Source organism: Thunnus thynnus, chromosome 1 (genome assembly GCF_963924715.1).
Source record: "Thunnus thynnus chromosome 1, fThuThy2.1, whole genome shotgun sequence".
Lineage (NCBI taxonomy): Eukaryota > Metazoa > Chordata > Actinopteri > Scombriformes > Scombridae > Thunnus > Thunnus thynnus.
In genome coordinates this window covers 40,424,189-40,441,830 of record NC_089517.1, presented here as the reverse complement: position 1 = coordinate 40,441,830, position 17,642 = coordinate 40,424,189, and the positions used below count along the sequence as shown (strand labels likewise).

The following is a 17,642-nucleotide window of genomic DNA, read 5'->3' as shown; positions in this document are numbered from 1 at the left end:
AGCTCAGATAACTTCACAATGCACAGACAATGATTCAAACAACATGCAACTATGTGGTTTCAGTGATAGCAGCGTCCATAGCAACCACCATGGCAACGATAGATCCTTCCAACACACAAATAAGCCTTGGACTTGGGATGAAACCCTCCATGCATTGTAAGGAGCTTTCTTGTCATGATATCAGTGGCCTCTATCTCCTCCTTTGGCCAGCTTATTATACCAGCGGGGTATCTGATGACTGGCAGGGCATACGTGTTGATGGCCCGTATCTTGTTCTTCCCATTCAGCCAACTTTTCAGGACCTGCCTTACTCTATGTAGGTATTTGGCTGTGGCTGACTTCCTTGCGGCCTCCTCAAGGTTCCCATTTGCCTGCAGGATCCCAAGGTATTTGTAACTGTTTTGAACATCTGCAATGCTGCCTTCTGGCAGTTCAACCCCCTTGGTCCTGATCACCTTCCCTCTCTTCGATACCATCCGACCACACTTATCTAGTCCGAATGACATACCAATGTCGTTGCTGTAGATCCTGGTGAGGTGGATCAGTGAGTCCATGTGTCGCTCATTCCTGGCATACAGCTTGATGTCATCCATGTAGAGGAGGTGACTGATGGTTGTTCCACTTCAGAACCAGTACCCCTAGCCACTCTTTGAGATGATCTGGCTGAGGGGGTTCAGGCCTATGCAGAACAGCAGCGGGGATAGTGCATCACCTTGGTATATACCGCACTTGATGGTAACTTGTGCAATTGGCTTTGAGTTGGCCTCCAGAGTCGTTTTCCACAGCCCCATTGAGTTCTTGATGAAGGCTCTTAGTGTCCTGTTGATGTTGTACATTTCCAAGCATTCCAGTATCCATATGTGTGGCATTGAGTCATAGGCCTTCTTGTAGTCAATCCAGGCAGTGCACAGGTTGATCTGCCTGGTCTTGCAGTCTTGGGTGACTGCTCTATCGACCAGTAACTGGTGCTTAGCACCCCTGGTATTACTACCCATTCCTTTCTGGGCCCTGCTCATGTATTGGGCCATGTGCCTATTTATCTTAGCCGCTATGATGCCTTACAGGAGCTTCCATGTTGTACAGAGGCAGGTAATTGGCCGGTAGTTGGATGGGATTGTGCCTTTCTGGGGGTCCTTCATGATCAGGACTGTCCGCCCTTGGGTTAACCATTCTGGGTGCGTCCCATCCATCAGCAGCTGGTTCATTTGTGCTGCCAGGCGTTCATGGAGTGCTGTCAGTTTCTTTAGCCAGTAGGTGTGGATCATGTCCGGGCCCGGTGCTGTCCAGCTTTTCATACCTGACACTCATTCTCATGTCTGCCATTGTAATGGTTACTGGATCTTGTTCTGGGAGATTGCTGTGGTCTGCCCTTAGATCCACTAGCCACTGAGCATTGGTGTTATGTGATGCCTCCTTCTCCAATATGCTCTTCCAGTATTGTTCAGTCTCAGCCCTGGGAGGATCTGTTCTTGTGTTATTACCTTGCCACTGAGAGTACACTTTGGATGGTTCAGTGGAGAACATCCTATTAATTCTCCTGGCTTCTGATTCTCCTGTGTATCTCTTCAGGCGGGTAGCCAGAGCTTTGCTTGGCAGTCTCCAGTGCCTCAGGTATAGACAGCTTGTTGTACTTCCTGGGTATTCCTTTCGTCACCACACCTTTCTGTAGCTCTGACAGTTGACTGACTTCTCTCCGTGTTGCCTTGATCTTGGCCTCCAGCCTCCTTCTCCATGGAGGGTAATGTTCTTTGTGGCTCATGGTGTTCATCTTGTAGCCAAGCATCTCTAGGATCACTGTTGCTGTGGTGTATATTAGCTGATTGGTCTCAGTTACGGTCCTAGTAGGGATAGTACGTAGCGCTGCATTCACATCCTCTAGCAGACTTTCAGAGGATACTTTGTCACTTAGCCTTGGTAATCGGCTACAGGGGTGCTGGGTATCCAGCTTACTTATGATAGTCATTCTTAGGTCAGTTGCCCTTGTGTTAAGGTCGTAAGGGCTGGTTGGGGCTTGGTACCCAATCTCGGAGTGTGGGGAGGATGATGATATCTCCCCTCTGACCTGTCGTCCTGGCTCCCCCTTGATGTAGCATGTTCATTGTACCTCATCAATCTCTAGTTGTGATAGCAGTTGCCGTTTGCGGATGTTGGAACATTGAGCTAGTAGTTGTTTCTTTGTAAGCTTAGATGTTGGGTTTCGAAGCATCCATATATCCCACAACCTCTGCATGTAGCCCCTCTCATCGGGGTTAGTTGTATAGTAGCATTCCAACAGATCCCTATTCTCTGCTCTGCTCCATCTATGTCTTGTTCCAGTAGCCCATTTCTCATCAGGGTGTCCTGGTTCCCCAACACCTAACGCGGACCTTGTTGACAGGTAGTTGGTAGTGTATATATATATATATATATAGATAGATAGATAGATAGATAGATAAGACAGTGCCTCCTTCCTGTTAAAAAGACAAACAGTGCGTCCATCCAATCAGCGATGATTCTTGTCGATGGGAGAGCATCCAATCAGCAACAAGCTTTGTCGATAGCAGGTACCTACCTTTTCTGGTAGAAGTTAATGTTGTTGCGTTGTCTGCTTTTGCGGTTGTGTTTTCTGCTTTTGCGGTTGTATTGTCTGCTTTTGTGGTTGTGTTTTGTTATTTGTTGTTGTGTTTTGTGATTTGTTGTCGTGTTTTCTCTTTTGTTCTTGTGTTTTGTTATTTGTTGTTGTGTTTTGTTATTTGTTGTTGTGTTTTTTGATTTGCTGTTGTGTTTTGTCATTTGTCATTGTGTTTTCCTATTTGTCATTGTGATTTGCACTTCAGGGTCACCGTACTTTCGTGAGAGTTACATGATGGTTTGATTGTCCTCTCATTGAAAACATTTTTTGTCAGAATTTGAGGGGAAAATATCACTGAAGCCAGAAGCCACTGGTACCAGAAGCTCAAAACAAGAATTACTAGCAACAGCAAAATAAGCTGTTTGGCATTAGCAGGGAAGATTTGGCAAATTTTTCATGGGCGCAACCCACATACTCAGCTCTGCTGCTCATCCCACAAATGCATGTTCCCTACAAATGTGGCACCATTTAAAAGGGAAATAAATAGGCTTTCCAACAGTATAAGATTTATTGCCAAGTTTATGATGACAAAGTATATGAATGTGACTATATTCACATATAATTTGAGAAACATTAAAATTCCGCACATACTCTGTCAAAACTTCACATTACTTCTACCTCTAACGACATACCTTTTTTAAATTAGAATTGTTAATACAAAAGTAAGCAGATAATTATTCATCAGGAGTGCAGGAGATTGAGCCAACTTAATTTCTGGCCTCTAACAACAACTACTCACCTTTCTCTTGACATCAAAGGCAACGCTGAAGAGAAGAGAGCCATAGAAGCTCATCTCCAAGATGTAGTACCAGTACTGAGACTCCAGCATGGACTGCACAGAAACAGAGACAGAGTCAGAGAGATGGGCATGTAACATGGAGCTACAATGACTCTCAGTCACACAGAGAAAAGGTTTTTCCCTCATGGCTGTGCTCTTTGTCCTAACTCATTTAGCTGAAAGGAAGGGACTGTAGAAGAATCTAGTGTTCACTCTGAGATGTCATATTCCACTCCATTTTTCAAAGGCAAATACAGGCTGATAATGAAGCAATGGGATCATACATACTCCCACTCAGGGCCGGCTAAAGGTATAGGCCATATAGGCAGTCGCCTAGGGTGCCACCTTGTCTTGTGGGTGCTGGTCAACCTCAAAAGAAAAATAAATTAATAATGACTCGCCCATGGGCGCCCTTCCTCATTTTCTGCCTTGAGGTAAAAAATGAACAAATACATAAAGAAAGACAGAAATACACTTTGCACCCCTGTTCCTCACAATGTTTCATCTGCCCTGCACCTGACAAAAGAGGGATAATGCATCACAGACAAAGTCTGTGACGGGATGTCAAGAGGCAGATATTCACATTTTAGTTCATAATGAAAAGGCCAAAACCTTCAGGTGCGCCTGGAAGAAAATGGAGAAAAGAGGAGGAGAAAAAGAAAGCCCAATATAGAGGTATGTCGCCTTATGTTAACATTAAAATGCCATTTTGTGTGTAACTAGCTAGCTAAGTAGCAATAAAGCTAATGCTAGATAATGATGCTATGATAGCTGCTGGACTCAGAAAACATTACAGATTGAAAGATATTAGACTGAATTGCAAGCCAGTAGCTAGTTATCTGGATAACTGCTCCTTCCTAGAATGTAAGGCATTGTGCTGAAATTTCAGTGACCAGTATGAGTGATAATGGCAAACACTATATCCATAAAAACAGATTTCTGCACTGGGTTGCACCAGCTATGTGTAAGCTGGCATGAGGGACTTCGCACCATAGCACACTGTAGTAAGCTGGATCGATACTGAAATATCATATCAATAAATTAGGTCTCTACTGCATTACTGTGTTGTAAAATAGCAGCAATTAATGAAAAAATGATGCTGTGCTGCAGAAAAACTGCTGTTTTTACCATCACCATCCATTGACATGACATTTCATGATTTACACCTACCCCAGCAGCATGTGTGTAAATATTTCGTTGTTACTTAGAGTTATGTTGTAACTTATCTGGTGGTGCAAGCTTTTCTTTTAGTTATGGATAAATATCTACCGTCCAGATGCACTCAGGAAATATCTACAGAAGTCCCCAGCTGCTGGGGAAGTTACATCTGATCTCCCATCTACACGACTCTCTGAAGCAGGTCAGTTCAGCCAGTTATCTGTGGTCTCTGTGTAATTGATAATACACTGCTATGTTATCATTATTATTGTTGTTGTTGTTGTTGTTACTGAATGTTACAGTTACACCTTGTTACTAATTAAATGTAGGTCTTAGTCAAATTGAATGAAGTTTATTTGTACAGTGCTACTTTATATGCAGTAGAATGGCACAAAGGAATTAGTGCAGTGGTGTAACAGTATGGATGTACTGTATGTTTGAATACAGCTGCAGGTCAAGCAACATCTAACACCATATCAAGCACTTCAGCTACCTCCAGTGAAACAAAGCCTGCAGCAGGTGAGTTCTGTTCATTGTATGTTACAGCTGCAGTTATATAACTAATGTCAATATGGCCAAATCCAGATACATTTTGCTATAATTCTATCAAATATTCACAATCAGTTATGAACATACATAACTCATCCTGTACATCTGTACATTTTTGTCCATTTGTCCACAATAGGATGCAAGGGAATCTATTTTTATTAAGCCAGTACTTTGGCCAAACCTTTTCTAACCTTCACAGTGACAGAAAGCCATGGGAATTGCAGCTTGCACACACCCAGCAGTTTTGATGGCATAAACTTTACTTTCATTTCTTTCATTTTTATTTATTGATTCAGTTTTTTCGGTTTTTCATTCACTTTTAAGGCAATATCACCACCCACTGGACCTTTTTCAAAAAGAATGTTTTCAAATGAGCTAGAGCCACACTGCAAAGTTTCAAGTCAAATACCAATATGATCTATTATTAAATGGTTTCTTACATACATGCATTATCATGGTAACACTAGCACAATAAAATACATTTAATCATAAATATAATTTCTATAGTAAGTAAGGGAATATTGCTAACTTAAATACTAATCAATATTAGACTGCAACCATCTATATTTATTCAAGTTGTCTACAGGACACAGTAAAGGTAGAATAATTTATTCCCATCAAAAATAATTTAAATCTGGATTCCTGACCTTTTTTCACTCATGTAATTGAACAGTACTGGTCAACCGTTATCTATAATTTATGCTTTAGATCATGTGTTGTAATTTATGAATCATTGTGTGTCCTTACTAAAGGATTACTAACTATATTTGCATGTATGTTTAAATTTGCCTGCAGGTATGGGAACAACAGACACAACATACACTGTTACTATTCTACAGCCTACAGACACCATCAACTGGAACATATCTTGAGGTATGAGAGTCCATCAAGACAGCACCTATAGATCCTGCTGACTGGCCAGCCCTGTCTGATATGATGAGTTAGTCAGCAGAGGGTCATATCAGGTACAATAAGACTCTGTATTTCCAAAATGACAGGATGGGAGAAGTTCCCAACACCACCACTTTCACAGAAAATTAGTGGATGGACAGAAAATCAAGAGCATCTGGGTGGTATATTCCAAGCAAAAAAATGTCTTTACTGCTTCTGCTGCAATCAATAATGGACTTAATGACTGGAAAAATTGCAGTGAAATACTCAAAACCCATGAAAACAGAAAACACTCTATACACATGACATCATGGAAGGAGTAATCTATGGAGTGTAATCTATGAATAATCTTAGATAGTCTTGGATGTTACTAACAGGTGGTTGGTAGTATTTAACAATTTATTCATTTTTGATACAGGATTCGTTTGTTTGAGAAGTAATTTTAATTCATAAAAAAGTAAGTATTTTGGTCTTGAAACCATGGTGGTGTCTGATTTTGTTGTCCATATTTTTACTGTAGAATGAGTGGGTGGTGACGAGGCAGCACTGGTGGGGTAACGTGGTTGGGGGGAGGGGACACCAAATCCTAATCTTACCTAGGGCACCAAAATGGCGAGAGCCAGTCCTGCTCCCACTACAGTGCTGAATGACATCATGAGAGTCAATTTTACAAAGAACTGCAGCCAGAATATCAGACAGATTTATATTCCTTCCATTCATAAAAATTTGAGCACAGCTCTGTTTCTAAATAAAGACACAAGTGTTGTTTCATTTGCAGTCAAAGTAACAATTTACAGGTTTTATGGAGAAGAGAGGCTATAAAATGTGTGCCATTGTATCATAGTTAAATGACCAGGGGACACACTGTTTATAAATGATGAATAAAATAATCAACCCTGCCCCGAATACTCTATGGTTTGATTGTACTGTAAAAGAAATACACAAAATTTTTGGTTGATAGTTCCATTTGTCATCTTACCTGATGCAAGTGATATGAGTGCAGACACTAACATTAATAAGTGTTTTCAGTACAAAGAGCATTCACAGTGGAGAAGTGACAACGTAAAGTATATCAGAAAGTGACAATAGCTCAAAATTGAGTTTAACTGTCATTTTTGTAGGCTAAGATTTCTTGTTAGTCCAAAAAGGTAAACTACATTAGTTTATTGTATAGCAGTGTCATGATGATGTTATGATGAGCTTTGTGAGCATAGTATTCATCATATTATCACAGTACATGCTGATGAGGAAAGTCATGTCACCAGGAGGTGGAGAATTCAAATCTGATGCAAAATACTAAATACTTACTCTATATACTATACAGTACATACTACATGTCACAGTATACTGTTTTTGCAGCAAGTATATAACAAATGAAGCCTACTACATGCCTAATACTAAATGAGAATGGCAAAACCTTCTGTGATGGACGTCATATAATCTGCGACCTCAGACAACAGACTGATTTAAAAATGAGAGGAACTGCTTCCCCATCATCTGACAATTTTTTTCAGCTGTTCCCTTGTCTGATTTTCTTCTTTTATAAGATTCCAGCAGGATGTACGCTATGAGGCATGCAATGCTGCCCTTCACATGTGCAGTTCTTCCTTCGTCTGTGTCTGTTTTCTGTGTGCTGTATTGTGGGACAGTAATGTCCATGCACTGCATACTCAAAAAACAATCATATTGGTGTGTAGTATGGATTTGGGACACAGCATGGGATTACTATCTTTCCCACATACTGTTCATGGCCACCTGTCATCACATGACTGAACTTCCTGACTGAATGGCACTGAACCAGCCTCATTCACTAAATAAAGACTGTGATTTTTGGTTCAACATGTAGTTGCAGAAGAGTGAGAGGATCAAAGAAACACACTGCTACCTGTAGTATTCCTATAATATTCGTATAATATTTGTTGGGACGGGCAGTAGTGTGTTTGGTTATGATCAATAATTCATAATTATCATAGATAATTATGATTTATGAAATCAAGATATTGTTAACCTTAATCAATACTTCAGGGACCAACAGTTGGGTCTGTGAGGAACACAGTTGATTATTTGCAATAATTATCAATTATCGAAGATAATTATCTAATTATAACAATTAATAGAATTATTAATATGAATTGGGGAATATGGGGCACCACCCGGAAACCGGGACCAATAACCAAACAAGGTAGTCTCAAAAAGGGAGTTCAGATAAAATGTTAATATCTGAGAGACATCAACATTCAAGGGTGAACAAAGAAGGGTTGAATTCGAGCTCTGACTCCTTCAATCAGCCACTTTTCACAATATGTTACACACAATAATGACAAAAGAACTTGTCTTTAAAGATATTACAGTGTTTATTAAACTTAGCAAGGTCAACAAAGTTAATGAATGCTCTGTTCAATAAACTACTATTCTAAAATCTAATTCTACCAAGCAAAACACAAACAGCTATGTACAGGGTTGAGCACATGCAGAGGAATGCATGTGTGTGTGTGTGTGTGTGTGTATGTGTGCGACAAGATGGCAACGGGGCCTGACGTGATGACGTCGTCGGTCTGCGACGCGGACGTGACTGTGGGAGGAAGTCACATCACACAAGAACCGAATGGCGAAAGTACAGTGGTGTCTTGGATAGACCAAAGCAAGATGGCGCCGCCTGGTGGTCGGCATCTTGCTTTGGCATTTCGGCAAAAAGATGTCGGTGCGTGTATGTGTGTGTTAGTCACAAGAGAAAGGGAAGAAAGAGGGAAAGCAATCATGAGGGGAAGAGAAGGAGTTCCTTTGTCCACAGACAGCATGCGTGCGGACGGCATTCTGTTATGCACGTTGTCTGGTTTCTGATCAACAAAGCAACTTACTTCCTCACGCACGGTGGCACAAACACAGCAGTAGTCCCAAGCGGGACAAACACAAAACAGTCTAGTGTGATGAACACAACTAAACAGGCAGCAAACTTAAAATACTGCTCAGAGTAAAGCAGAGAAAAATGGACTTGGCGGTCCGTCAACTCACACAACAAGAACAACAGCAATAAAGCTAAAAGCTAAATGCTAAGCAACAGCACTGATGCTGAAAAAAACACACAACTAACACTGCCTCTGCCCAGACTAATGCCTCCTACTTGGTCGCTTCAGAAAGCGAGCAGGGTATGTGTGTAGTCCGTCTTTCTGTCCGGCCCTGTCCTTGGCTCGGATGCAGACGGTGGCCGTTCTCGCACGGTCGGCGAAAATCATGGCAGCTGGCTCTCAGTGGCGTGGCGGAGAGAACAGCAGAGTCGACTCGATGAAGAAGAGCGGGGCAGAGAGGTTCCACATCTTCCTGAAGAAACTCCGTTTCTTCCTTCTCGAGGGAATTTGGGGACACTGGTTGCAGCAGCGGTCTCTCTCGGATCCAGGAATGTGTTCGGGTGAACACAGGCGAAGTCTCCTCTTGTCCGGCGAGGGGAAAGACTTCGATGGGGGGAAAACACATGCGTGGGCTACCCCCTTTCGTCAAGCTGACTCACAGAGGAACAGAAGTTACCCCTAGCTCAGCGACATGGGAAAGGTGTGTTTTTCAGGGTGTGCTCAGTTTTTAAAGGGGCGGTGATGTCATAGCTGCGTCATAAGGACGCTCTGCTGTGCAGGAGCATCTCCGCCAATGAGAGTCTGTATGTTGACTGTTCCCTGCTGAGGTGTGAAAATTGCAAAGCATCCTTGGAAATGGAGTTTGCAATGGACTCCCATTGTCTGTAAGCAGCATTTTGGCGCTATTCCTTTGTCTCGGGGGAAACAAAGGAAAAAGCACCTTGTGGTCAGGCCTCACAGGTTACATGTAGGCCTTCTCTGTGTGACCTTGTGGTTTGAGGCCCAACATATTTCTATGATCATTCAGTAGTGTCTGTGCTGGTAAAAGTGCACCCCCAGACCAAGCCACCTCTGTAACAAAATATTTCAAGGGAGACATGACTACAGATACAGTTTTTGCTACAGGTGATACAGATGTGTAACCATGGAGTGGAGCAGGTAATGTGACTGAGGAAATTACACTGATCACACTGTGCTCAGCTACTACAGTTACATCATTCCAGGTAAAGTTTATATTGTCAAAACTCCTGTGTGTTTTGAAAAGTAAGCATTATAAAAATGCTTAATGTCCACACACAGTAAACGAATAGGCCTACAAAAAATATGTATTTAACATAATAGCCGTTCTATTAAATCAAAATTATAATCGCAATTACAATACCAAGAATTAGGCTAGGCCTATATGATAATCCTGCAGTCCTAGGGTTAGGGTTAACCCTCCCATTGGGCCATCCCCCCTGTTAAAAATGAGCAAATCATCTACTGCTTGCGCCTACTGACTCCAAATAAAAATCTAGACACCATGGCATGATATTGTGCTTGTACTCTAACCTGCTCAGACCACAGCTGCAAACAACAATATCTGGCAGAGTCACACACACAAAATCTGTTAAATTGTGTTTTTTTTCACGCTGATATCTAACTTTCATCTGGTACAGATTGGTGACATTGACATTGGTGCCATGGTGACATTTGGGCACAGTCTGTCTAAGATGCAGGCAAGGAACTTGAATCCTTTTGGGCTGTTGTTGGGTGTTTTTTTTAGGTTCCTAGCGTATTCATTTAAGTAGAACAAGGTGGAAGATTTCAACATAGAGCCAAACAGTTACTTGCTAAATCAGAATAAGAGGAAAAAGCTCAGCAGAAAAGAATTGTGTTTGAATTTATGATGAATGAATGTGATAATTATTATATACATACCTGCTTTGGAAAACCTGTCCATACTTCCCGAGTGTCATAAAACCACTCTTTCTGCAATAACATGGAGAGAAAATCTTATCTTATTTGTACAGCTTATTTGAAATGTAGACGAGTAAAGCTTTTATTTAAGATATACTGTAGAGCTCCACCCACAAGGCTGCTATAGGCTTTAATGTAACCACAGCTGCCTCAAGTTCCAATCATAGCAGCTACTCACATCGTAAAGTGCTACTATTCCTCCAATGAATGCCAACAAGTAGAACATAAATCTCCAGCTGTAGGAAACAGAGGGGAAACATGTATAGGCTATGAGTATCTGAGGTTATTATTGCATAATTGCATTGCATTATTATCTCTCTCTCACACACACACACACACACAGTTGTGACCTGGCCTCTCTGAACTTCTTCAGGACTCCAGGACGGTCCTGACTGCGTCTTCTTCTGAACCAGCGCTCAACTTTTCTCACTGACAAACTGCTCTTCTTAGACAGCCCATCAATGTCTGCCTGGAAGGGAGGGAGCACACACACACATAAACACACAAGCAAACAAGTAGAGGGATTAAAATGTGTAAAATTTAAATGTATGTTTATCTTTCAGCAGAGGGAACATCCCAGTGTTTCTGGTATGCCTCCCTCTGTGAAGAAATAGACTGCTGGTGGTTGTACTTTGTTAAAAAAATTTGTTCTGAATCAATGAATACGATCAGCAATGATTTATGTAAATGAACTAGTGTCACCAGGATGTTGTATATGAGAAAGGGTGATGTGTTGCTGTTGAGTTTTTAAAATCATTTTTCCAAAGCTTTGAGTACCACAAATAAAATGTCATTCCCCTCCACTGTACAGGGAATTGGAAAATTTGTCAAGCAGACATCAGCTAAATGTTTTCCCAGATTGTGAAACTAGGAGAAACTATGGCACATAGACAAAATATGGTTTTCAGATATGTTTTTAAAAAATCTTGACAGAGTCCTCCACCTAAACCTGTAGTGGGGAGTTTGGTGAGAAAAGATCCTACCTCCAAAATATTTATTGTAAAATCTAGGATCAGTTAAATAACCATCATCAAGTCAGTGTTAAGGACATGATGGAGTAAACTCAGGTGAAATATGACCAGACTTCTTAGATATAGTAACAAATCTGGCTGCTGCATTTTGGACCAAATTAACAGCTCTTGCTTAGGCAAATTCCTGACAGTATGGCTCTGAGAAATTCTTGGATTCATGTTTGGATCAACAAGCAACATTTCAGCCTTCTTGGTATTCAATATTCAATTATAAGTAGTTTTGTTCTGATATTGTTTGAAGATGCATGAGAAACACAAAACAAAAGTGGACAAAGTACTGATCCCTGTGAGACACCACAAACACCACCTTGGTTGTAAACCAAGCAAGCACCAGCCCCCTAAAACCAATAAGGTCCTCAAGACCTCTAAGAGTTAAAGTTGGTCATATCTACATACATACACATCTGCAACATAACTTGTGATTTTTTTTATTGGTTGTGGGTGAGGGGGAGCAAACTGACTTTAATCTTAGAATTTAGAATTTATTTTTTCATTTTGCATATACAAATTCATAATTTATAAGAGAGAGGAAGAGGTGACTTTCTGTCAATTTGATGGATGAGTTGACCTTTTGACCTTCCGGTATGTCCTTCCGCCCCCGCCCCCAAACCAATCATAAAGCGCCACGTCATTGAAGTCCTGCCCCAACTATGTACCAATCAGAAACCGCTGCATTATTGAAGTCTGCACTTCCTATGCACCAATCAGGAAGAAAGTGGGTGGGTTTTAAAAAGATTAATAAGAGGAGAGAGTTTAACTGCATTTATCACTGAACATTTTTGATTGCATCAAAAAACAAAAAACAAAAAACCTCAACATGGCAAAGGGAACATCTGAATCCTTGGCTCCTGATACGAGTAATGAAGAAATAGTGGAACTACATAACAAACTTGAGATGATCAAGAAAGCTCCCATAGCTACGATGATCAGCGAGACGCCTGTGACGAGTTATCACGAATCTTGGCCTGTTCCCAAGAAACGTATTATACATTTGTGTCGAATCCAGACGCCTGCGGCTACCCCTCTTCAGAGGGAATGGAAATTAGATGCGGGTGGCGCATGGGGTTATGCGTTCAACTATAGCGCAAATGAAGTGTGTTTTTACCAGTTGGACGAAGGGGAGAGTTTAGGACCTCTTACTGTCAAAGCAATGCTCAACTCGACGGATTGGACTGTGTTTAATATGGTGGCTTCAGATAATCTCAAAGCAACCCACGTACATGTGAACGAGGAGGAGGAGGAGAAAGATGGAGTGAAAGAGGAGGAGAATCTGTTTGCAAATCGTCAGCTGTCATTGACTGACGGACCCAAGGACGAATTTGTCTTGGGAGTATTTCAATTCTGAATGTGGGGTATTCAAACAATCACTACGCCTTCCTCTCACGGTTTGGTTGAAAATGATGGACGAAAATGCGGTAAGGATTAAAGACCTCTTTGCCATCAGTCAGACCTCAAGAGACATTTTGCTTCTGAAAAAAACTCTCTTTGCTTAGACGGTTCATCCTCTTCCATAAACCCTGCCCTCCTCTAACCCGGCCCATTTAAAAGACTTGATTGAATAGACTGAGACCAGGCTCTGAGAAACAATGTCTCTCACTCTTACACCACCATCTTCACCGATCCCTTGGACTGTGCAATCTGCTCGTCCATCTTCAGCGCCGCCATCACTGACATTACCGCCGTTGTCACCAGTCCCTCCGGCTGGGTGTCCTGAACATCCTTCTTCTTCAGCACCACCCAACTCACTGTCACTGATCTTCTCACCAGGTTCACTATCTTCACCGGGTTCTTCTTCAGCATCATCTGAGCCACCCGACTCACCAACTTCTTCTTCTTCAGGATCTTCATCAGACGGCTCTACACGTAGAGGTGATGATGAAGCAGACAGGGTGCTGACCACCATATTTCTGAAGACGGTGAAAACTGTGGTGGTTCGTCTGTTGGGTACTGCCGTGACGGATGACGGATGACGGATGTCAAATCAATCATCCGAGTCAGAGGCAGCATGAATGTCTGGAGGAACTTCCCGAGTATTTCTACATGACTCACTTTGAAGAGTTGAACAAAAGACTCTGGACGGATTGATTCATTCCTGCCATCCAGCAAGCCCTTGAAGTACAATGTATTCACGTGTTTGACAGCAGAGTCAAGGGCATTTCCGAGGCCTTTCTTTACGAACTCAGATACACAAAACACATGTCACACAAAATCGCCAAGCTCTTCTTTAAGCTGACTAGAGGAGAGATCAGAAAAATAAGGGCTTTGCACGTAGTGGAGGATTTTTGGAATGATAACTAATGCAGATGGGTAATTACTTGGGAAAAATGGCCACGCATATAGAGGAACATGTTGCCATCGGTCAGTTAATTGATGTTTTGGATCAGGTTATCAAAAACAAAACGAGTGATGTGATCAGAGATGTTAAAGGTGTTAAACTGGAATACATGTTGGATGTAGTACGACACATTAGCGCAAGGACTGTACATGTACCGTGGCAATTGATGGTGCAAAACACAATGCATGCCATGAAGGAACGTTCAGTGTCATTTTATGAAATCATGCGAGAGATGAATCCCTCAAGTGTCTGATCTGGTTACTCTGTACACTTTGTTTGTAACCATCTCATCCTGGTAGCTTAGGTGGAGTTGAATGACTCCGTAGAGCCATGGAGGATGAAACGGGGAAAAAAGTAAAGACTGACAGAGTTAAAGATTTTTTATCTGAGCAAGATGCCCATACTCTGCATAAACCAGCCAGATTACATTTTCCTAGAAATAGAGTTTTTGTACCACGACCTCTATACCAATTTCAGGCAGACCTTTGTGACATGCAAGCCTTAGCCGATCATAACGACTGATTAAATTATCTATTAACTGTTATAGATGTATTTTCAAAAAAGGCCTACGTACGTCCGCTAAAGAAGAAAACAGGCTCTGAGGTGACTAAGGTGTTTGATTCTGTTTTACAAGACAGTCAGACTCCTGAAAAGTTACAAACGGATGCGGGAAAAGAATTCTTTGACAAGACTTTTGAGGCATTGATGAAGAAACGAGGTATTAAACATTTCGCAACAGCCAGCGATCTGAAAGCCTCGGTGATTGAAAGAATTAACCATACGTTGAAAACTAGAATGTGGAGGTATTTTACGGTTAAAAACACCCGTAGGTATGTAGATGTCTTGCAGGACTTGGTTCAAAGCTATAATAACAGCTATCATAAAAGTATAAAAATGACGCCTAGGCAGGTGATGACTGAGAACACCCTCCAAGTTTTTCAAAACTTGTACGGTTCACTTCCCATACAGTACCAAGAAAAGTTAAAGATGAATTTTAAACAGGGAGATCTTATGAGAATCTCCAAACTGAGACGAGTGTTTGATAAAAAATATGAACAGAGTTACACCGACGAGATTTTTACGGTGTCAGAATGCATACCGCGACTACCCCCTGTGTACAGGTACATTTTACGAAGCAGAGTTGCAAAAAGTAAAAATAGCTCGAGATAAGAGTTATCAAGTGGAAAAAATTTTGGACAAGTGGGTCGTGAGAAGGTCATTGGTATGTTGGAAAAACTGGCCTGAGAAATTCAACAGCTGGGTTAAGGCTAGTGACCTGAAAAATGTATAAAACACCATAAGTGACTCTCAGGACATCATTACATCATGGATCAAACCTCAGGCGAGGGGTTTTATGTCATCCTACCCTCCAATGCTAGTATCGATGTATTTAAAAATAATACAAGTTCCAGTTATCATGTGGATTTAGCGCAACATATTGATTTAGAGGGTCCGTGGGAGGTGGCCTTGACGGAGATTTCATACCCTCATACCTGGTTTAACCTCCCTATAGAGTCAGGGTACTATGAATGGAGGAAAAAAACCCCAACACCCTGACACCGAGAGCGAAATCCACTGTCAAAAGATTAGAGGGGGCTATTACGCCGATGTGAATCAGTTCCAGAAGGAGTTGAATGCCTTTCAAAGAAAAATAGGTTCCGATGTTTACATAAATTTCAGCCATATTCACAGAAAATTTGAATTTCAAGCGGGAGTTCAATATCATTGCGTTTTTTCCCGCCCATGACTTATATGATGGGGATGAAGCCAGGGGAATGGTTCAAGTTTGACGATAGGATGGCTCCCTACCCGCGGATATAAAGGCGGGGATTTATCAACTTTACTGTTATAGCGATGTGGTATGTCATCAGTTGGTAGGTGACGCTTACGCTCCACTCTTGAGAACCGTCGGAATACAAAGGACATACGGTGACATAGTCACACCGTCTTTCAACCCTGCCTACTACCTGCCTGTGGCGAAGAAACACATTGAAAACATTCATATCGAGATTAAAACAGATCAAAACGACCCGTAAACCCGTAAATTTTACATTTGGCAAGTGTATTGTAAAACTCCATTTTAGACGAAAACCTAAACTCGAAAACCTCCTCCCTGAAAAAATGATAAACCACGATCCTCACCGTTTTGTGAGCTATAATGAAAACCAAGCGGGGGGCGCACTCTGTTTTTTACGGCTCGCCCGTCATGTACGGGAGAGGGATATGCTCTATATTTTCAAAATTATTTTGTTTTGTTTCACCTATGATGAAAAGAGATTTTGCCATCGCTAAACCTCATCTTAAATCAGCCGCTAAAAACACTCAGAGGTGATTAGCCACGTTGGTAAAATAACAGGTCAACAGGAACAGGGGTCTCAAGAAGGATCCGGGGGTATTATGATTATGGCTAGAAGAGCGAGGAAGAGACCTCCCGGGCAGCACGTTTCAGAGGGATCTAAAAAACGTCGGCGCACTGAAAAGATAAAATCAGTCAGTAGAAACAATCCTAAAGGAAGGAAGTCTACCCACGCTGCAAGGTCCGGAGATATCTTTTAACACTTCGTTGTTAGAAGCAAACAAAGATGGCTGTACACAGAAGTTTTACCTTTATTGGCCATTACTGACAATGGTCCGATTGTCCGTTTTTTATTCCCAGCGACGGTGAAAAATATTTGGATTTGAACGACACCTTGCTACACCTCCAAGTAAAAATTACCAACGCTGACGGCACGGACCTGGCCAACGACATCCCCATAGGTCTCGTCAATCATCCTCTGAATACAATTTTTGGTCAATGCGACGTTATTCTAGGAGATAGATTGATATTGCAATCCAGCGCCACTCACCCCTACAGAGCTATGATTGAGACCCTGCTCAACTTTTCAGAAGATTCATTAAAAAGTCAGTTCAGCGCCGGGTTATTTTACAAAGACATGGCCAGCTCTATGGACTCTGTGGTAACAAATAACGGCCCAAACAGAGGGTTAGTTCAGAGAGCACGGTTCTCCGCCAATTCTAGAGAGGTTCATCTGTTGGGCCCTCTTCACGCTGACATATTTTTCAGCGAGAGGCTTCTTTTGAACTCTGTGGATTTGAGAATTAAATTGAGCCGGGCTAACGACGCTTTCAGTCTCATGTGTGCCCCAAACAGTAATTTCCGATTAAAAACACAGGGAGCCTCTCCGTTTATCAAGAAAGCTACCGTTTCCCCCGCCGTGCGTTTAGGTCATGCCGTGGCCTTACTGAAGGGTAACGCTCTTTACCCCTTATCCCGCGTTAATGTGAAAACTTTCTCCATCCCTGAAAATTCACGAATATGTCACCAAGAGAATCTCTTCTTGGAAACGATACCTAAATACATTGTTTTAGGTATGGTGAACCACGAAGCCTTTACGGGGAGAAGAGATCTGTCCCCCTTCAATTTTATCCATAACGATGTGGAATACCTGGCTTTGTGTCAGGATGGCAGACAGGTTCCTGCCAA

The 17,642-nt window shown here is 41.8% G+C and overlaps 1 protein-coding gene across 1 annotated transcript in view; it reads right to left on the bottom strand.

Moving 5' to 3' along the window:
- The window catches only part of cers3a (ceramide synthase 3a), a 52,738-nt gene that overhangs the window by 17,191 nt on the left and 17,905 nt on the right, over positions 1 to 17,642 (bottom strand). Inside the window, exons 4-7 of the mRNA XM_067598189.1 lie at positions 11,143 to 11,261; positions 10,971 to 11,028; positions 10,754 to 10,804; positions 3,351 to 3,443 (exon numbers count right to left, since the gene is read on the bottom strand). Coding sequence (XP_067454290.1) covers positions 3,351 to 3,443; positions 10,754 to 10,804; positions 10,971 to 11,028; positions 11,143 to 11,261 — 321 coding nt within the window. The remainder of the gene's footprint in view (positions 1 to 3,350; positions 3,444 to 10,753; positions 10,805 to 10,970; positions 11,029 to 11,142; positions 11,262 to 17,642) is intronic.